At 40.3% G+C, this 22,715-nt stretch overlaps 1 protein-coding gene across 1 annotated transcript; it reads right to left on the reverse strand.

The window, feature by feature from the left end:
* Window positions 1-5,103: 5,103 nt before the first annotated feature.
* LOC120430897 (uncharacterized) lies at window positions 5,104-18,646 on the reverse strand. Its single transcript, XM_039596020.2, has 3 exons — window positions 17,322-18,646; window positions 5,340-6,592; window positions 5,104-5,272 (listed from the first exon to the last, which is right to left on the reverse strand). Exons 1-3 carry the CDS (start codon window positions 18,567-18,569, stop codon window positions 5,245-5,247), a joined length of 2,529 nt encoding a protein of 842 aa, XP_039451954.1. The 5' UTR covers window positions 18,570-18,646; the 3' UTR covers window positions 5,104-5,244.
* Between the last annotated feature and the right edge of the window lie 4,069 nt (window positions 18,647-22,715).

Genomic DNA, 22,715 nt, shown 5'->3' on the forward strand with positions numbered 1-22,715 from the left:
TAGAGTATTTGTGGAAGCTTTATTGTGTTATGCATAAAATGCATTGTAGCCATTTATCTTTTATATTAACTTCTAAAGGTACACAAGTTTAAGGTTTCATCACATTTGAGTGCATTCTTTCAAACATGGCATTTCTTTAAATTTTTGATATGTAATTTTACATTATTTCTGTAAATTTTTGCATTCTTTTTTTAAAGCAAGTTATTTGTTTTATTTTTGTGAGTTTTTGCATTCTTTGAAACATGAGCGGTTCTTTAAATGTTCATCATATAATTTTTAATAAATTATGTGAATTTTTGCACTTTTAGTATTTTAAAACGAATAATCTTTATTATTTCTGTGGGTTTTTGCATTTTTTTGAAACATAAGAGGATCTTTTAATTTTCAAGTCATGAATAACATTATGAAGGTTAAAGTCACGTTAATCAAATAAACAACAACAACTTTCAGTTTTCAGAATATAATTTACATTATTTCTGTAAATTTTTGCATAGTTATTTAAAGAAAATAATTTATATTATTTCTGTGAGTTTTTGAATTCTCTCAAATATGAGCAGTTCTTTTTATTTCAGCTTATAATTTTGAACAATTTTTGTTAGTTTACAGATTCTTTTATTTTTTAAAGCATTTTATTTTAATTGTTTCTGTATGTTTCTGCATTGTGTCGAATATGAGCAATTCCAAAGCAGTTCTTTACTTTTTTTAAAATATATAGTTTTATTATTTTTAATGAATTTTTTTTGTAAACAGTACCGGCACGATGGTCCTCCGGCGAGACAGGGGGTTGGTGCAGGCCACACGAACCCGCCGTAAAACACCAGTGCAGGAAGCACACGATGCGAGCCGGACCAATCGGCACGGAACTGGACATCATTTGAGGTCCCACGATTGGAAGCTCGGGACGTGGAATTGCAGGTCTCTCAAATTTGACGGGAGTATCCGCATACTTTCCGACATATTGAGGGTCCGCAAGTTCAGCATCGTAGCGCTGCAGGAGGTTGGCTGGATAGGCGCGGAAGAGGTACAAGCGTACCCAAGGATTGGCTGTACAATCTACCAGAGCCGCGGCGAAAAAAAGAGGCTGGGGACAGCCTTTATAGTGCTGGGCGAAATGCGCGATCGCGTGATTGGGTGGACCCCGCTCACCGACCGAATGTGCGTGTTGAGGATTAAAGGCCGTTTCTTTAACATCAGCATCATAAACGTGCACAGCCCGCACTCAGGAAGCGAAGATGACGACAAGGACGCATTGTACGAGCAGCTGAACTGGACGTACAACAGCTGCCCAAAACATGACGTCAAAATCGTTATTGGAGATTTTAACGCTCAGGTTGGCCAGGAGGAGGAATTCAGACCGGTGATAGGAAAGTTCAGCGCCCACGTACGCACGAACGAAAACGGCCTGCGACTGATCGACTTCGCCACCTCCAAAAACATGGCCGTACGAAGTACCTGCTTCCAGCACAACCTCCGAGACAAGTACACCTGGAGATCACCACAAGGAACGGAATCACAAATCGACCACGTCGTAATCGACGGTAGACACTTTTCCGACATCATCGACGTCAGGACCTATCGCGGCGCCAACGTCGACTCGGACCACTATCTGGTGATGGTGAAAATGCGCCAACGACTTTCCCTGGCGAAAAGCGTTCGGTACCGCCGCCCTCCGCGGTTGGATCTGGAGCGGCTTAAGTTACCGGAAGTCGCATCCCGGTACGCGCATTCGCTGGAGGCTGCGTTGCCAGGGGAGGGTGAGCTGTTGGAAGCTCCCCTCGAGGACTGCTGGAGGAGCGTCAAGGCAGCCATCACCAACGCAGCAGAAAGCACCATCGGATTTGTGGAACGAGGACGACGGAACGATTGGTTCGACGAGGAGTGTCGAGCGATTTTGGAGGAGAAGAATGCAGCACGGAGGGCAATGCTGCAGTACAATCTCCGTGATTACGAGGTGGCGTATGGACAGAAGCGAAGGCAGCAGCACCAGCTTTTCCGAGCAAAAGTGCGCCACCAGGAAGAGTTGGAGTTTGAGGACATGGAGCAGCTGCATCGCTCAAACGAAACGCGCAAGTTCTACAAGAAGCTCAACGGATCCCGCAACGGCTTCACGCCGCGAGTCGAAATGTGCCGGGATAAAAATGGAGCTATCTTGACGAACGAGCGTGAGGTGATTGACAGGTGGAAGCAGCACTTCGATGAACACCTGAATAGCGCAGAAGCAGAGGCAGGGGTCCAAGGCGGCAGGAGAGAGGACTTCATCGGTACAGCGGGAGAAGGAGAGGAGCCAGTTCCCACGATGAGGGAAGTTAAGGATGCCATCAAGAAGCTGAAGAACAACAAAGCAGCGGGTAAGGATGGTATCGGTGCTGAACTCATCAAGATGGGCCCGGAAAAGCTGGCGTCCTGTCTGCACCGACTGATAGTCAGGATCTGGGAGTCAGAACAGCTACCGGAGGAGTGGAAAGAGGGAGTAATATGCCCGATCTACAAGAAGGGGGACAAGTTAGATTGTGAGAACTACCGTGCCATCACAATCCTCAACGCGGCCTACAAAGTGTTCTCCCAGATCCTCTTCAGCCGCCTATCGCCAATAGCGGAAGGTTTTGTTGGAAGTTATCAAGCCGAATTCGTCATGGGGAGATCAACAACCGACCAAATCTTCACTGTGCGACAAATCCTCCAAAAGTGTCGCGAGTACCAAGTTCCCACGCACCACCTTTTCATCGACTTCAAAGCCGCGTACGACTCAGTCGATCGCGAAGAGCTATGGAAAATCATGGACGAGAACGGTTTTCCCGGGAAGCTGATCAGACTGATCAAGATGACGATGGATGGGGCTAGGTGCTGTGTGAAGATATCGGGTGCGGAATCGGACTCGTTCACTTCACTTGGGGGGCTTCGGCAAGGCGATGGGATCTCTTGTCTCTGTTTCAATGTCGTGCTAGAAGGTGTTATGAGACGAGCGGGCTTCAATATGCGGGGCACGATCTTCAGCAAGTCCAACCAGTTCATCTGCTTCGCCGACGACATGGACATTGTTGGCAGAACGTTCAAGGCGGTTGCGGATGCGTACACCGACTTGAAGCGGGAAGCAGAGAAGGTTGGGCTAAGGGTGAATGTGGCGAAGACAAAGTACCTGCTGGCAGGAGGAACCGAGTCCCTTAGGGCTCGCATTGGACCAAGCGTTACAATCGACGGGGACGAATTCGAGGTGGTGGAGGAGTTTGTATACCTCGGATCGTTGGTGACGTCGGACAACAGCTGCAGCAGGGAAATTCGGAGGCGCATCATCGCTGGAAGTCGTGCCTATTTCGGTCTTCACAAGAGCCTAAGGTCCCGAAAATTCTCCCTACATACGAAGTGTTCCATCTACAAGTCGCTGATAAGACCGGTCGTCCTCTACGGGCACGAGACGTGGACAATGCTCGAAGAGGATTTACGAGCGCTAAGCGTCTTCGAACGTCGAGTGCTAAGGACCATCTTTGGCGGCGTATATGAGAACGACGGATGGCGGCGGAGAATGAACCACGAACTTGCACAACTCTACAACGAACCAAGCATCCGGAAAGTCGCGAAGGCTGGCCGGTTGCAGTGGGCGGGTCATGTTGCAAGGATGCCGGAACGAGCCGACCAATTGAGCCAACGGAACCAGAAGATCAATCCTGCAAAGTTGGTGTTTGTGTCGGAGCCGGTAGGAACAAGACGTAGGGGGGTGCAACGTGCGAGGTGGGTGGACCAAGTGGAGAGCGATTTAGAAAGTGTGGGTGCGCCGCGAAATTGGAGAAATGCAGCCATGGACCGAGCTTGTTGGCGGAGAATCGTGCAGCAGGCCAAGCTAATGGTGTAGCGCCAATAAAAGTAAAGTAAAGTAAAGTAAGTATTTTTAATGGAATTTTTATCCCTCCGAAACAAAATTTTCTTAGTTTTTTTTTTGTTACCGAGCCACGTAGCCCAATGGTAACGCTTCCGCCTCGTAAGCGGTAGATCGGGGTTCAAATCCCGGCTCGGACAAACACAACTAGTGATCTTTTCCCTTCTGGATTCGATTGCTTAGTAAAGGGAAGGTAGTGTATCGTCGCAAACTGGACCTTATCAAGGCACCTTAGGAAGACAACCTATGGAATGTTAACATTAACCTTAACATGTTAACATTAAGTTGATTAATAAACTGTCACTAAATCCGCTATGTAAATGCCGGCCCCGATACTCTTCACGGGTGTTCCCCTCAGGAACAGGGAAAGATTTACTTTACTTTTTTTTGTTATGGAGTGTAACACAACACAGCCTACTAAATTGTTGCAACTATTGTTCGACAATTGATGGTCTTAGTGAAGTTGTCTGAATAATCAAGTAATCTTGTTATCTCAGAATAAGAAATTATGTGACTTACCTTACCTTAAATTATGTAGTATCAGGGAAAGGCAACACACGAATGTGAGGTCAATAAGGATTTTTTTTCGGATTCTGGACTAGAAAAGTGCGAACAAAATAAAAAAAAACATGCTTCGTAATTAAATTTGTAATTTATTAAGCCTTTAACAGCTCACTGGAATTCAAGTACTGATGATTAATACATAGCGATCAGAACATTGAGGGTTTTTGTATAATGTAATAACACACAATTTAAAAAAAAACTAACATTGAGATACTTCCTCCAATAACTTAAATTTTTCCAAACTCAAACAAGCTTCTCCCTCAGTTTTCTCATTCTCTCTCGCACAAACTCATCCACTCCTTCGCTCAGGTCACCAAAGTCCACCTCACTGGTCTTTTCAGCTCCTCCTCCTCCGCAGTGCAAATAACAGTTAAACTCCTCCAACTGAACCTCCTCCTCGGCGAACCCGTCCCCACTGGCTCCGTTCCGCACCCGGAACATCCACCCGGCGGAACAACGCGACGCCGTGCTGAACCACAGATACAACACCCGCTCGGTGAAGCTCATCCGGTACCACTGGTAGCGGTCGGGCCGCGGCCTGAAGCTATCGTACTCGAACCGGCCGGCACGATTGAGCGCCCCGGTCAGTGCCCGCCAGCCGCGATCTCCACCGGACAGGCCCAGCAGTGGGCGCACCTCGTGGTCCGTTACGGCCAACCGGGAGAGGCCGTTCCGTTTGTGGTTCAGCGTGACCTGCAGATGGTGCGTGCGCTGGTGCAAGGCCGGATTGCGGTAGAACTGGACGGTGGCGATTTCGAGCCGGGTTAGAAAGTGGTACGGGCTGGGTTGTGGTGGGAATGGTGGCGCCACTAGTCTGAACGGACACGGGGCGATTGACTTTAGGGGGAGTAGACGGAGAGTCATTTTAGTTTAGAGAGTGAGGATGAAACGACCAAACACCTACCTGCTGTGAAACCCCATAGACTGCCGGTTCTGGGACAGCCGCTGACCGTCGCCACTTTTTTCCGACGTTTGCGACAGCGTTGCGTCCGGCTGTGGCTCTTCTCGGAACAGCCCGTTCATGCGATTTCGCATTTCGAGTGGAATGGCGGCATGCTCACCCCGATCGATGAGCTCCATCCCGTCGATCTGGCTTTGGTCCATGGTGTCTTCCAGCACGATGGGCCTATTGTCCATGGGCACTTCCTCAACATCGTCCGCGTAGCCGGAGTTGTCCCGCTCAATTTTAACCCGCGGAGAGGGCCGCTTCCGAGGCGAGAGATCCTGGACGGTCACATTATTTTCGTCGGCGAATCCAGGCGTGGAACATCGGCTATCGACGGATAGCCGCACTTGCGGAGGAGGACGCCGTGGTGGCGTTGGCCGCTGTGGTGACGGCCGTGGCGTTCCGGGGGCGGCGCCAATCATCGGTCCGCCGAACGTGTTCTGCGTCGAGTGAGCTTCCGGCTGAAAGTTTTCCGAATCGGGCATGGGCATCGTGTCGGGCGTCGCTGGCAGCAAAGGCGGGCTTTCCTCGTAGGCGATCTGGCGAAGTTTGGTGCGCAATGGTTGCCGAGGCGTTTCGAATTGCGTCTCCGAGGCCAAAGCACCGTTGAAAAGCGGTTCAAGCGGGGAGACCGCCGGCGGAGTCTGCGTCGGCAACGTGGCAGGTACTGGTGCAGGTTGCGTTTGTGCTGCTTGCGGAGCCGGAGTTTGCAATGACCCCTGAGGGCCAGCGGGTTGAGAAAGGGCTTCCCGTTCCCGACGAGCTCGCCGCGTCAGTTTAATCACTCCCTCCGGAAGCTCGTTTCGCCGGAACAGATCAATATTTTCCGCGAAAAAAAACCGTACAACTTTATCCAAGTCTGCCAAGACTCGCGCGATTTTTTTCTGGTCGTTCTTGTAACGCTCCTTCAGGCCATTCGTGATGTACTCGTCCAGATTCGTGTAGCGTCTCACGTTGTCCAGATCGGCCCAGAAGCACTCCTCCGGCTTGACATCTTTGCTCAGCGGTGCGGTCTTTGGAGAGCGGTGCGCTTGCTGATGCTGGTCAGCGTCGTCGTCGTCGTCGTCGGAAATGGAAATTACTTCCTGTTGTCCTGGCGTCAACAGGGATAATTCCGAACCGTCAGATTGATGACCCTCGGAAACTTCGGCGACGGCGTTGACGGACGCTTCCGGCTGCTGTGGCACCGGTTCGACAGGTTGGATAGCATCCTGAAAAATTAGTTCAGAATATTAGTTAAACAAAATAAAAACAGAATACAGATAGTACGGGAACAGCATCTAATTCCAGCGTGCCTCTAATGTTGGCAGGTCAGAACTTTGACATTCAATTAAAGCTAATTAAAAGCGTTTTCAACTGAAATCGAGTGATTAATAGCTCAATAGGAAGTGAGCAAGCAAGTTTATATATATATAGTTTTGCAAAATAAGTTGTTAACCCTCTCCCGCCCATGGTTACTCCAGAGCACCAAAACTTTGAACTCAAATATCTCGGAACTGAAACAACTTTTCATTGTGCTTTAAGTTGCAGGTGTTCATGTAGAATGTATACTAACATCTTCCCAAATTTTATCAAATTTGGTCAAGCACAAGCAAAGTTACAGTACGAAATGTAAACAAAAATGGACCAATTTTAGGGAAATAAATAAGACCTGTTTTCGAAAGCCCGTAAAAATTACCAAAAACAAAATTTTATGAAACAAAAAATGTTTTGCTATCATTTGAACCATGGACAAGAACCCCTGTGAATAACATTGTGAGTTTGGGCCGATTTTGCGTGTTTTTCGACCTTTTTCATTTGGTGCACCAGAGCACCACCTAGGCATATGAGCAACTAAATATTTAGGAGCACTTTTTTCTAAATTACAGAAAAAGCTTATTTTTACCAAAACAAAAATTTATAAACGTTTTGACTATTCATTAACAAGACAAAACATTGTTATTAGACCGATGGTTTTATTATTTTCCTTATTTTTCATGAAAATGGTTGTTTGTGAGTTTTGAAAGAGCCAATCAAAGAAATCTGAAAATGCAGAGATTTTTGAATATGTAATTCATTTTTCAGAAATATGGACTTACACCAAAGAATAAGTAGTTTTTAACACATTTCGAAGCATTTTCAAACAACTGAACCAATAGATTTGAAGAAAACGAGATTTTGTGATTTAAAAAAAGTTGCTCATCTTCCTGATGGTGCTCTGGTGCACCACTTCAAATTCAACTTTTTTGCACCAATTCGATGTTTATGGGTCAAAGTAAAGTATTTCCTGCAATATTGTACCAAAATTTAGCCATTTTCTCTTTTTACGATTAGCAAACAGCTCTGGGCGTTAGAGGGTTAAAATAGTGAAAATCAGCTAATTGGATGGAGTTAGGAGCGAGTGCTTAACCTGCCAAACAAACGAAAATTTCCCCTAACTGGAAAAGGATGGAAGAGAAATCCCGTTCTACGATTTTCCGCATCCATAAAACAGTTCGTTCAACATGCTGCAGATCAAAAAATACCTTCTGCTTCTACAATCACAAATTACTTCCCATTCGCACATTGGCGCGCCAATGAGATAAATTTCCTGCCTTGGATACGGGTCCGCCATATTGACTACACGACTCGAGATTTCAAAAGCAGTTTTAGTTTGTAATCGCGAAAATACGTACAGTGAACTCGTTCCGGAGGTAGCGTAGGGTTTGATGTAAGTATACCTAAGCGCCTAACCATTTATGGTGTGCCTATCAACATTTATGTAAGCGAAAAGTGAATTATTTATACATAGTTTGAATTCAAAATCTAACTGTTATTTCTTGTGTACTGTTTTCTCCTGAATGTCCCGCCCGTGTGGATCAGAAAAAAAGACATCGGCCTACTGCGATCATCGATGTTATGTGCCTGAAAAATTGTGCAGCGTTGGTCGGTTGTGTCCAGATACGAGTGTTATCACAACAAAATGTGCAAAAGTCTTGCGTGTGTTTGCTGCTGCTGTTCGTGGTGTCACTGCGACGGGGTTTCCAGGAAAAGAAAAAAAAAATTGTTCGAATTTTTGTGTGTGAAAATTTGGCGATTGCTGATCTGCTCAAAGTGGCCGTGTTTTGCTCTGTCGCAACACTGTGAGAGATTCTCAGCACTGCACTCAGTGAAAAGAGGAAAAAAAAGAAAAATAAATTGAAGGAAGAGAGGAAGAAACGGTTGGGGCAGCGTAGAGACGTCACAGCCGTTTAGCTGTCACAAATAAAGGAAGCATTGACGCTCTCTTCTCAGAACGCATCAGAGATGGTAGTGATGCGAAAAAGAAGGTAGTGTGTGTGCTTTTTGGTTTACCGATGACAGAGCTCGGTCAACACAAACCAAGGCTGTAAAGCCATGAACACAAACACTTTGCGGAAAGATCGTTGTTACCGTAAGACTGTTGGAGGCTTCCGTTTGGTGATTCGGGGGTGGTGTGTGTTTCTAAACGTTGCGTAGTGAAATTGCAACAGTGAGCGCTTTTGAAATTCTTCCCGCTGCATCGCTGCATGTTGGGCAGAAGATTCGTACTCGCTGGAACGAGCGGCGTTTTTGCGGCGCTGGAGACACCGGGATGTGTGGGCGGCGACAAACTGCTGTGTGGTCTGTAGGGACTGCTAATGGAGGTGGGATCGGGTGAGTTCGTTTTATGTTGGATGATAGTAAGAAGAGTGAGTGACTGCTTTGAGGTCTCCCACCATTTGATTTTGCTTGTTGGAAAAAAATAACCTAAATTTTTTTTCCGTGTACTTACAAGCAAAACATGTGAACGTAGTTTACTATCATTTTTGGGGGTTCGGTGAAAGTCATTATATTTTTTACAGCTTCCTGGAATCATCTTTAAATTTATTGCTCATTTGCATTTACAGGGTTGTTACGAAAAACTCGAAAAAAAATCCGCGCCAGATCCGCGCCGACCCCAAAACCCAATCCGCGCGAAATCCGCGCCATATAAAAAAATCGCGACAAACATAGAAGAGAGTAACATAATGAATAAAATTTTAAACGAAAAAAGAATAATACAGAAAGCATTACTGGTCCGTTGATCAGTTGTGGATTCATATCCCACCTGCACCAAGTGGAACCTTTTCTGCCATTTCTGAAACAATATTAGCATTTTTTGTAACACTTTAAATATCGTTGCTTTAAAAACAAATTTAGGAAAAAAATTAAATTCAGACATTTAAAAAAATTAAAACCCTAAAATAAATTACCAAATTATAAAATCTAGGGACTTGATAATTTTCACCAAATTTTCTTCTCTAACTTTCTCTAAACTAAAATATGACTCCGAAAATGATTCGAACTAAGAAAATGGCAAAAAAACAATTATTTAATAATTTAATGATCAAATAATAAAATAATTAAATAATTAAATAACTAAATAATTAAATAATTAAATAATTAAATAATTCAATAATTTAATAATTAAATTGTTAAATAATTAAATAATTAAATAATTAAATAATTAAATAATTAAATAATTAAATAATTAAATTATTAAATATTTAAATAATTTAATAATTTAATAATTTAATCATTTAATAATAATTTAATAATTTAATAATTTAATAATTTAATAATTTAATAATTTAATAATTTAATAATTTAATAATTTAATAATTTAATAATTTAATAATTTAATAATTTAATAATTTAATAATTTAATAATTTAATAATTTAATAATTTAATAATTTAATAATTTAATAATTTAATAATTTAATAATTTAATAATTTAATAATTTAATAATTTAATAATTTAATAATTTAATAATTTAATAATTTAATAATTTAATAATTTAATAATTTAATAATTTAATAATTTAATAATTTAATAATTTAATAATTTAATAATTTAATAATTTAATAATTTAATAATTTAATAATTTATTAATTTAATAATTTAATAATTTAATAATTTAATAATTTAATAATTTAATAAGAACTTTCTTGAAACATTAAAAAATTAAGAATTAAAAAAATCCATGGTAATTTTTTTTGTTTAATTGAATATGTAAATTCTGAAATTTTCAATTTTAGACGGAGATTTTAGCAGATTGCTAAGTGGATTCCGTCATGTTTTGATAATTGGGAGTAGAACCAATTCTACACAAATCAGAGTGGCAACAGAATCTTTCAATTTTTAATATAACACAAATTTCAAAATTTAAAATTCAGTTTGAAAAAACTTAAAAAATCTAAAAAGATCTTAAGCTTTTTGAAATTCTGTAATTTTTCGAATTTTGTAATTTTGAAATTGTAATTAATATGCTCGCTCAATATTTATTGTATGCTAAATTAAAAAATGCCTTGGAAACTTTGGAACCCTGTATCGATCAAAAAAAAATCTAAGGGTTAAATCATCCGGAACATACCCTAAGAATCATTTATGTACATCCTTATGTCTAAATCTTTGGAAAAAGTTTAAAATATGAGTCAGAAGATAAAATTTAAATGTATCATGTGAATAATTATAAAAAAATATTTAAACCAGGTAAGCAAATGTTAACAAAAATTATGAGTTGTAATGTTATGTAAAATTTATATAAGAAATCTCAATACATTTTGAAAAATAAACGCTCCTTGAAGATTATTTTGAAGATTCGTATTAAGAAAAAAACAATGAATAATTTTCAGAAGAAAATTTTCTTCATTAACAACTTCTTAGAAATTGATGTTTTTGCACTCAAAGAAAAAGATTGAATTTATTTAATTGCTTATAATATTTTCCTTTGTAACTTGAAGAAATTCTATCGTTCTAAATTATTTTATTTATGAAAATTGCTATCCGCGCGAAATCCGCGCCTGAACAAAATTAGCCAGCAAATCCGCGCCAGATCCGCGCGATACGCGCCATCCGCGCCATCCGCGCGATCCGCGCCGTCCGTAACAACCCTGCATTTATCTATACACCATATAGTTCATTTTAATTTTTATTTTATTCCTTATCCCATTCCTTATCCTTTATCCTACCATTCCTCCTATCATATTTGATAAAATTTACAAAATCAGCAATGGAACCATCTGGAGCGCTCGTGCTTTAAAAAATAATTATTAATTTTTCAGCTTCCTGGAATAAACTTCCAACTTACTGCTTATATGTATTTATAATTTATTTTATTTCCATATTATTCCTTAACCTATTCCTTATCCTTTATCCTACCATGCCCCAATATAATATATAATCAAACTATATAAACCCATGACATTAACAAAACCAGCAATGGAATCATCTAGAGCATTTGTGCTTTAAATTATAGTTATTCATTTTACAGCTTCCTGGAATCATTTTTAAGTTTACTGCGTATATGTATTTATCGATTCACTATATAACCTATATCAATTGGCATATAATTGCTCATCCTTTTCCTTTATCCTACCATTCCCCCATACCATAAATGATCAAATTGAAAAAACTTACGACACTTACAAAAACTGCATTCACAAAACACGCCACATCAAAACTGATCCGGAGCGTTTGGTACGGTATGTCCACGCATCCTTCCTCCCCTGTAGATTCTGTGAAATGTGATCCGTTCACAGAATCCTCTCTGCGGTAAACACAACGCAGTAGGGCTGGCCGCTTTAATTTTTGTATTACATTTTCGGGTGTTCTCGGATGTACTGCAATTATTAATATTGACAAGAAAAGTGCTTGGGGCGTCATCTAATCACAAGACTTTCCAGCATGCTTTCATCGGACTGGCTGCGTTTGTGTTAGATTAGATAGATTAGATTAGATTAGAATGTCCCGCCCGTGTGGATCAATCGGACCGCGCACTGGACTCACAATCCAGAGGTTGCCGGTTCGAATCCCGCGGCGGGCGCTCTAAAATTCTTTGTGTAAATATGGGTATTCGGCGCCGTCGCTCCGTGCCATACTTTCATACACTTAGGAGCCCAGGGCGGCGAAGTCCTTGTAGATAAAAAGGAAGACACTAGTGGTTGGTACTAGCAATGGTGGCCGACAGCTATAAAGTCAACTTCGTTTTTTCTCCTGAAATCTTTCCTAGTGTTGGATCATGTTTATCTTTTGCAATTTCTTCTTTCGCACGTTGTTACAATTTATTGGTCCTAAGAATTTTATAAAAAATAAGCAAAAGTACAATAGTAATATTTGTTTGTGTTAATTCTTTGATCATTGCATAAATTGAGTAAGGCCTCGAACCTCACTTGTTTGAAGAAAAGGGTGAAGATTGAAAACAATGGACAGTGACAGAAATATACTATTTAAAGAATCAATAGTAAAAGAAAGAAAGTAATTTATGAAGTAAATAAATAAATTAACAATGGTTAATAAATAGAGGTAAAAAACAAGCTTAGATTGTATTGAGGGCAATTTATAGGGCAAATAATAAATTATTCAAATAGATAAATAAAGAAAAGGCACATGCTAAACAAAATTGACATCGCCTTAAACAAAAATTGTCCACTTTGTTGCCATATTATCCCTGCAAAACCTTATTTCCCAACTCTCAAATATTAGAACTTAAGACAGTACCAACCGGCCTTTCAAAACTTTTACATATTAGACTAAAACTACTTAACCTATTCCAACTTTTTTTGTTTGTCCATACTCCTAGGCCATTACTAGTACTACTAGCCTTATCACTTAAATTGCCGTTTTCACTTGATATCCGAAGAAAGGGTGATTTTTAATGGGGTGTCCAAATTACCCCCACTGTCCATATTACCCCAAACTCCCCTATTAAATTAAACAGCATCTTAAATCTGAAATCAAAACAGATTTGGAAATTTTTTTAAATGAATATTTTAGATAGTTTCAAAAATTTCTCTTTTAAAAACAATTCGTCCGTCATCAGAAATTTACATTTTAATTCCTAGAAAAGGTTGAGAACCGCTGGTCTAGATTATCTCCTGAACCGCTGAACCGATTTGGACCGTTTTGGCCTCATTCGATCCGTCTTGGGGTCCCATAAGACCCTAGTTAATATTATAAAGTTTTGAAGAGTACTTCAAAAGTTGTGCTTAAAAAAACGGTTTCAGCAAAAGTCCGGAAGATTGTAAAAAGGATGGTTTTTGTAAGAAAACCGGTCATGTTATACATTTTTAGAAATGTATTCAAACGACCTTTCCAATGAGCCAAAAACATTGAAGATCTGACAGAGATATCAAAAGTTATGAACACTTAAGTGTTATTTATACAATTTTTAGAGACCCTTTGTCAGTTAGATAATTGAGAGAACTTTTAAATGAATCCAAAATATCGAAGATCTGATAACCCTATCAAAAGCTATGAGCACTTTAGAGCGTCCAATTTCTCGGGGTTACAAATTTCCCGGGAAACGGGAAATTTTCAGCCAATTTCCCGGGAATTCCCGGGAAATTTTAAATTTATTGAAAATTGATATGATCTTGATTTTAATTAATATTATGCAAAAAAAACTGTATAGGACATCAACATTAATGGTTTAAATAAGTGTGAAGATCAATAAACAGCTTAACTGCATGTAAAATGTATATTGGTATTTTTTGATGAGAAATTTTAAACTTGCCTCTGTGACCAGTTTATTGAAATGAGAAAAAAAAAACATGCAGAAATTGTGTTTTTCATGACAAATGCTGGTTTAAGCAAATGGTAAAGCTTTTTAGTGTTGGTTTTACTCCAAACAATCCAATGTCCTCAAATATTTGAAGAATGCTTTGAATATATTTTTGCATTTTTTGAGAACAAGCAATAGAAAGTAATTTTTCAATGATTTTTTTTTTGTATTATTATGCAACATGTTTTAAATTATATGATAAATTAACATCATTCCACAAAAAGTCTTCTATTTTTTCACATTTAACCCATCTAACACCTGGAGTGGCACCAGTGCTCCATAATTCTTTTACTTCAGTAGTAGGTATTCAAAATTCAACCAATTGAATTAATTCTTTTTGCACAAATTCGATTTTTATCTCATTTGATCATGGTAAACAAAAACGTAAAAATATCTCAATTTTAATTTGGAGGTAAGCAGATAATATTGTTTTGATGAAATAACATCAATCTGTTAAAGCTTACCTAATGGTAATAATATAATACTCATTAAGCATGATCTATTCCCAGTTGCTACAAAAATTTATATTATCAGAAATAATTTTGAAATAATAATTTCTGATAATCTGATTAATTATATATACACCAAACAATACATTTAATTGAACAAAATCATATTAAGTTTGTTCATTTACTATTTTTTTCAGACCATTTTCAAAAAATAATTCCAAAAATTTAAGAAAATGTATACTTCCGCTTGAATTTCGGGAATTCCCGGGAAAAGGGAAATATTTTTTTTCGGGAAATCCCGGGAATTCCCGGGATTTTTTTCCCGGGACGGGAAATTGGACGCTCTACTTGAGTGTTATTTAAACAGCTTTTAGAGGCCGGATCTCAGATATTTCGATGAAAATAATGTCCGGGTCCATCATGCGACTAGTTGCAACTTAGATAATTGAAAGACCTTTCAAATGAGCCTTAAACATATAAATTTGAGGGAGCCACAAACCACCTAAAGGTGGATTAAGCAACGTTTTTCATTGAAAACTTGATATAAAACGTAAAAAAATACAGTCGGTCAATCCATCAATCGAAAGATCACAAGAGCAATTCTCTACCAAAACCGGAAATGGATTTTATTTGTATTTTTTTATTTGGCTCAAACTTTGTGGGGGCCTTCCCTATGACTAATTAACTTTTTTTGTGTCATTGGTTCCCCCATACAAGTCTCCATACAATTTTGGCCGCTGTCCATACAAAAATGGTATGTAAATATTCAAACAGCTTTAACTTTTGAGTGAATTTTCTGATCAATTTGGTGTCTTCGGCAAAGTTGTAGGTATTGTTGAGGACTATTGAGAAAAAAATAGGTACACGGAAAAAAATTGCAGATTTTTTTAACCATTTTTTTTCCACAAAAACTCAATTTCCCAAAATACGTATTTTTTTTTTATTTTCAAGATTTTTTGATATGTTTTAGAAAACAAAAATCCGCAACTTTTGAGCCATAGAAAAACATGGTCAAAAAATCTGCCGCCGAATGATGAATTTGAAAAATAGTGATTTTTGGAAAAAAAAAAACGAAATTTCATGCTAACACTAATTTGACGTTATTTTTTAATGCAAAATTGAATTTGCAATCGAAAACTACTTTACAGATTTTTTGATAAAGGGCTCCGTTTTCAAGATATAGCCACCGAAAGTTTGATTTTAGCGAAATATTTGCAGTTTTTCGATTTTTAAAAATAGTGACCATGAGTGACCATTTCTGAAAATATATATATATTTTTTTTTTTTTTGAAGAGTTCAGAAAATTTGCTATAAAATTGTCTAAGAGACATTGAAGATTGGACCTCGGGTTGCTGAGATACAGCCGCTTTAAGAAAAAGAAACACGAAAATTGAAGGTTTCTAAGTCTCACCCAAACAACTCACTATTTTCTAATGTCAATATCTCAGCAATTAATGGTCCGATTTTCAATGTTAAAATATAAAACATTCGTGAAATTTTCTGATCTTGAGTTTGAAGTTTGTGCCAAATCAAAAAATAAAAATGGTCGAAATCGGCCGATTTCATAGAGAGTTGCTCACAAGAAAAGCTTTCACATGAAGGTAAAAGCAGATTATTATGTTTAACAATCGATTTGCTATGATTTTTTGGACATTGGCCGATCTGTAAACTGTTCCGAATATGAGGGATGACTGTATAAGAAGACAAAAACTTCCCTGGTTGCTGTGTACCATTAATGCTTCGTAGGGTAGTATTGAATAAAACTTGAAATAAAATTTTGAAAGAGATTGGTTTATCAGTTTTTGTATTAGAAATTAGTGATAGCTGTCACTAATTTGTCTAATCGTGTCTTACCTACAAGGTATTAGACAAAAGGAAAATGCAGCAGCCGGAAACTACGCTTTCGCAGGTAATAACTGTTTGGTACCTATAAAATTTGTAGGTAAGTTAGGCTAGTATATAAGCTCGTTGTATCTCACACTACATTATCATTCAACTGACACAACTGATAGATTCCACCACATCACCATGGATTCCTGCCAATCACCGCTCCGTCGTACGACCACCCAGCGCCGTTCGATAGGCTCGTCCAAGCGTACAACCCGCCGATCCACAACCGGCATTTCACCGTTGGCCATGGCTCTGCTAAGATCCCAGCTCGAGCGGAAGGAAGTAGCGCTTCTTCAGCAGGAACTGCTAGCGAATAGGGTCCGCGCCAATGATCATAAGGAAGCACACGCTATCGACGTTGACCGGCAAGGAGTTGTCACTAATTTGGACAATGTACAAGCGAAGCCCAAGAGCGGTCAAAAGTTTCGTGCTGTGCGGAGGAGGATGTCCAAAGTGGTGGCACGAGTGTTTCATCGGAGATCGTCGAAAAAGTCCGAGAAACGACGCGATGAAGAGGCCAAGGGCTTGGGACGATTTCCGGTAACGGAGCTGTGAGGAACTTTAGTTTGAAGATGCATGCTTGTACGCTAAAATAGGTTTTGGGTTTGTTGATTTTCTCTTAAATATATTTTGCAAAAAACAGCTTTGGTGTGTTCTCTTTTCTAATTTTTAGTCAAAGTCTTCGATTTTTTTGTGGCCCTTTCGGGTCTAGTCTAATTTCGTCTAATTTTCCGAATTTACCAGGCACCCATTTATTTATTTCATATTTCATGAACAGCCTTAAGGGCCGGTCATAAAACTATAGCCTCTCCTCAGTGTGGAGGGCGCAAAATGGAGAAACGTTTTTTCATCATAAATAACTTTTTTGTCTGAAAAACTAAATCCTTGATTTTGAAATGATGTGCAGGTAGTTATGTCGGAGATATGACACGAATGTATGAAAACATTGCCGGCAATTATAAATGCGTTCAACATGCGTCAAGATAACACAACAGCCTCAAAATGACTAAATCTACGCTATTTTCAATCAATCACTCACCCGTGCTTCGACCAGCGGATCTGCAGGTGCAACCAAAGCGTCCTCCGACGGAACCAACGGATCTACCGGCGGAACCAACGACTCCACCTGCACCAACGCAAACGACTCCACCTGTTGGGTCGGTTCCAGCGCCGTGATGACCTCCGCCGTGCTCTGATAGAACGGCCCACCATTCGGAACCGGTCTCATTTCATGGGGCTGCGTCATGGCCATCTCCGACTGCATCTGCGCAAACTCCGAGCCTTCGGAGTGCATCGATTCGTCCGCAACCGAGCTGACGTCCAGCGGCGTAATCCCGATCATCGTCTCGCTCTCAGATTCGTCATTATCGCCCGCATACGCTCCCAGGCCAAACCGTTGGTTAAGCGCGTCGTCCTCGAAAACGAGCCACCGAAGCGATCGATAGCAAAGGGAGCGGGGCGGGTTGCCGGCGAGCAAAGCGTAAACCTCTTTGACATCGATTCGTTCGCGGGCGTTTGACCGGTTTGTCAGCGCGTCCAGAAGCGGATCCATTTGTGGTTGTGGTTCCGGCGGAATAGTCGCTGCTGCCGCCACTGCTTGCTTGGATTCGTAATTGCGCTGGGCGTTCATCAGGTACTCCGGCAGCTTCACCAGCTTCGAGCCCCAATGTTTGAAGCCTGTTCGGACCTTCTCCAGCACCTTATCCTCGTGCTGCAACAGCAAGTTGTCCTTCCGCATGCGGACCCAGCTCTCACTGATTCCGGCGGCATCCAGCTGCACCTTATAATCCTGGTAATCTTCGTCGCTGCGCATCCTCTTGGCCAGGGCCAGATGCAGCCGGTACTCGTAGTACTCGCTCTCGAACCTGAGCTTGTACAACGGCACCCGGATGCGGAACTCTGGCGTTTCGACGTAAGCTTGAAACAGCTTGTACCGGTAAGCCTTTGCGTCCGCCTCGATCGCGGCCGGGTCAGTGTATTTCCTCTGCTCGATGACTTCCTGGCGGGCGATCTCGCGGATGTTTGTCTTACAGAAAAAAATCTCCCGCGCGTACGGATTCTCCCACGGCGCACGGTCCTTCTTCTGCTTCTTCTTCGCCGGTTCCACGGCGGTCTCCACCGGCGGAACAACTTTGCTCGATTTCGGCCCAGGCTTTCCTGTTCTTATCGGTTCACGTACCTCCTTTGCTCTCAGCCGGATGTTCTCCTGCAAAGCGGTCACCTTTGCACTCATCTGCGGCTCCACGGGTTTCCTGAACACGGCCTTCGCCTTTTTTGTCGGCGCCATCGCACCGGACAAGCAAATAGTCGGGGGAAAAATCAAAACCTTTACCGTGATTTCCGTTTAAAATTCGGCACGATTGTTTGAAGTTTCGCGGCGCAAATTACGAGGGGATAGCAAATCGGTTTGTTTATTTTTACTTGTAACCTGTAACCTTGCACGGTCAGCTGGAGGTACTCACAATCAAGTTCGGTTCTCGAACTGAAAATGAGTGGTTTTCTGAATTTCTCGAGTTTTTTTTTTTAAAGGACCAATAACACGTAAGGTGAGGAAGGCAAAACACAAAAAATCACTGGAAACCCTATAGAATTTCATTTGAGACTCATAAGAATATCATTGCAATTTCAACTACAATTACTTAGTTTAGAATATTTAAGTAAAGTAAAACCACAGACAAACAGACGGGACACTCGAGTGCCGAATCATCGTCCTTCTAAAACGGTTATTTCAAATGCAATTTTGTTTCGGCATCCACTCACCCGGCGCTGATGGCGCTGCTGTCGTGACAGCTCGCCCATCTTTTCTCAGTGTGTGTGATGTGTGTTTTTAAGTTGAGCGTGAGCACGTGTGAGGCAGCAAATGAAAACAAAACAATTATGATGGAATTCAGGAATTCTAACTGTAGGGTCCTATGCGATGCAAGTCACCGAACTTGTATTTATATTTCACCACACCTTGCATGCATATCGCGTTTGCATCACACCTTGCGTGCAAGCCTTTGTGTTCGATTCTGACACAAGAGCGCGTGGTTGTTTAGTCGAGAGAAAGCCACCGGCCGGAATGGACAGGGAACGACGACGCGAACCGATGGTTAGTGGGCGGACGGGTGGAAGGCCATCGGTGACAATCGGAGTGAGCACGGAAGTTTAGGACACTACAATTGGCGACGAGAGTAAAAAAAAGAAGGAATTCGGCATGGGTCATCTGTGTTTTAATGGTGAAATTTATGTTTGTTTACAAAAAAAAAAAATATAATAAAAGCAAATGGACCTAGTAAATTTTGTGAGGGAGAAAACAAAAATGTGTTGTGCTGTTGTGAAAAATGAGGAAAGTGTTGTGGTTGGGTGTGTTTACAAAAAAAAAAAAAAAAGAAAAAAATGTGAGTAATTGAATGAAATTGTGAAAATTCGGAATGCTGAGCCGAAAAAAAAATAAAATGAGGTTTGGCAATAATTTCTTAAGCTAAAGGCAGCAGGTAACGAAGGGAAACTGTTTAGCTTCGCTTGAAAATAAGTGAATTGCTTCGAAATTTTGATTTGATTGAGGCTGAAAACAAAAGCCTTATTGCATAGTTTATATTGAAAGCAGATTTGGAGGAAATTTTGGGGAAAAAAAAGATGGGTTTGGTGTGCATAATGGCTTTAAATAAGGAAATTGGCGGATTACTGGCGGTAGCACTGACGTGTTTGTGCCAAAGTTTATTATTACTGATGTGAAAGAATTGTGATGTGAATGACTTATGTTAGTGGCTGACTGCTCAGAAAACCACCAACAAATGAAACTGATAAAAGGTAAAGGTTCAATGCCAGCGAGGATCGATATAAGATCTGGATATTTTGAGAAGTGTAAGATATCGATGCCGTCGAGGATAGATATGAGTTTCGGCCGTCGTTGAGACGTGCAAGAGATCGATGCCTGCGTGGATCGATATGAGGTTCGGCCATCGTTGAGATGTGCAAGAGATCGATGCCTGCGTGGATTGATATGAGGTTCGGCCGTCGTTTAGATGTGCAAGAGATCGATGCTTGCGAGGATCGATATGAGGTTTGGATATTTCTGAGAAATGTAAGAGATCGATGCCTGCGTGAATCGATATGAGGTTCGGCTGTCGTTGAGATGTGTAAGAGATCGACTTCAACGAGGATCGATTTGAGGTTTAGATGTTTTGAGAAGTGCAGGAAATCGATGCCTGCAAGGATCGATATGAAGTTCGGCCGAAATTGAAAAGTACATAGTACATTGTAACAGCATGGAATAATACAAGATTCGTTATAGTGAGTTTAAATCTGCCGTTTTTGAGACGTGTTCGGAATTGAAGCCTGGAGGGCTCAATGTGTGAGAACTTCTTCCATGCAGATGTCAATGTTTGAGTTGTTTGTCACATAGATGGCAACATAGTGACGTCACTTATGAACTAAAAAAAAAACGGGGTGTTGTAATGCTAAATTATGTGCAGCGGGTATTCCAGAGAGTTTAAAAGTTCTAACTGTTGTGGAAAGCATCATTACACATCTAGAAAGAGTTTGATTGTTTCACTAGTGATTGTGGAGATAGTAGAGTTTCTGAAAAGGAGTCATATATAAATGACACGTCCAAAGACAGGATTCCAGCGTAGAATGATGAACTTCACTCGACACCGAGCTTGAAACAGTTAACGTTATTTGACATAACAGTCGTTTTTAAAGCAATGATCAAAAAAAAAAAAAAAAAGAACGAAAAAATTTGTTAGAGAGGATGAGAAGTGTTATGCTGTTAATGTTACCGGAATGGTTTTATGAATTGATGTTGTTGTAAATTTAATTAAGGTTGATGAGTCAAGCATTTAGCAATGTATTATCCGCGCACCACCAAACCGAAGTGCGCATCTCTTCTGTTGCGCCTTACAAAAAAAAATGAGTGGTTTGTCGTAAGCGTGTACATGAGCCTATGGCGCAACAGGCTTTGACAGGTTGCGCTCGTGTTTTGATTTTTGTCTGCCTTCACAATAAACAGTCAAAGGCAAGTATGCCGTTACAAGTTGGCTGACAAGCTTTGCAGCACAGAGCAGGAGGTCTATAATGTGATGAAGGTTCAATAATAAAAAAGGTTACAATTATTGCAGGAGCACTTGATGAATTAAAAAAATAAAGGAGATGCGGCGAGCATGTTTTGATATGTGATTTTGCAGTTACTCAGGATTTGTGGACAAATTTTGCCAAATTTATGTAGAATGTGCGAAGGAATAACGGAATAGATGTTGCAACAGTTGGAACAACTGAGTACTGAAGTTTCAACACTTACTTTGTGAAGAGGATGAAGGTTTTGGTAACTTTACGCAAACAAGCTCGAGAAGGATGAACAATTGTACTATCAGTAAATGTGAAGGATCAGTGGAAGCAACACACATTTAGTGTCTTTTGTATGAGTAACCGAAGTTCACGCGTGGAATGTAGTTTGGAAAATTGGTTATAACTTCTAGTGATTAGAGTTGTTTATTGTAGAAGATGCAATGCATAGATTGTTTTGAAGCCCACAGAATGTTTGACAGATTGTAGATTCTTTTCACAACCACTATTGTACATCACATTAAGGAGAAAAAAAAAGAAAAAAAAATAAGAAAAAGCGCTGACTGACAACGTGATTTGAAAAAAAAGTTTCAGCTTGTCCTTTGAAGAAGTGCTTCTGATACGAGAGTTTACAGACAGCTAGCTAACAATTATGTTTAGCTACGGTTTGGTTAAATAGATCCGCGTCATTGATACATGCGGTGACTTGATTATGAATGCAATATTGGAGTGTACTGTCCGTTTCCCTGGAAGGTACACGCCGCGAGACATTTCAGAATGTGCCGTAGACATTGTTGCCAGTGATTTTCTGCTTCTGTGCAATAGAAAAAAGCATCTGACAACAATGACAAGCGAAAAACGAGCATTTGTCGAAAGTGCGGCGCGCCATTCGAGGCTGGTTTGCCGCGTGTCTTTTTGGGCAAAACGGTCAATATCAATATTGAAGGGTAACAAATATAGAAAAAAATCTCTGGAGAGTAAACTATATTGCTATCGATAATAGTTGCCAATGAAAAGATTTTAATTTATGGTTTGGTTAGGTTTCTTAATGTTTTGAGAGACATGATCGTTTTGGAAGTTTAATTCTTCCAATCATGTTTTGTTGGTTTAAAATTTGGTTGATAAAAGAACGTAGAACGTCACTTTTTGTGACATTCGTGCTCCGATTGTTGACAAACTCTTTAATGAATTTAGTTTAAACGTCTTAGTCAAAATGCTGCCCGCATCGGACATTTTATCGAGACATTTCTTCGGTAATGAACTTTTGGCTCATTAATTTTTGCCAAAAAGACATCTCATAGACATCTACGAGCCCGTCGTGACTGAGGTTGAGCATAAAAAAAGGATTTATTCGAGCTGGATTTTGCCTGAAGGTAGTCAAAGAATT

Source organism: Culex pipiens, chromosome 2, assembly GCF_016801865.2.
Source record: "Culex pipiens pallens isolate TS chromosome 2, TS_CPP_V2, whole genome shotgun sequence".
NCBI lineage: Eukaryota > Metazoa > Arthropoda > Insecta > Diptera > Culicidae > Culex > Culex pipiens.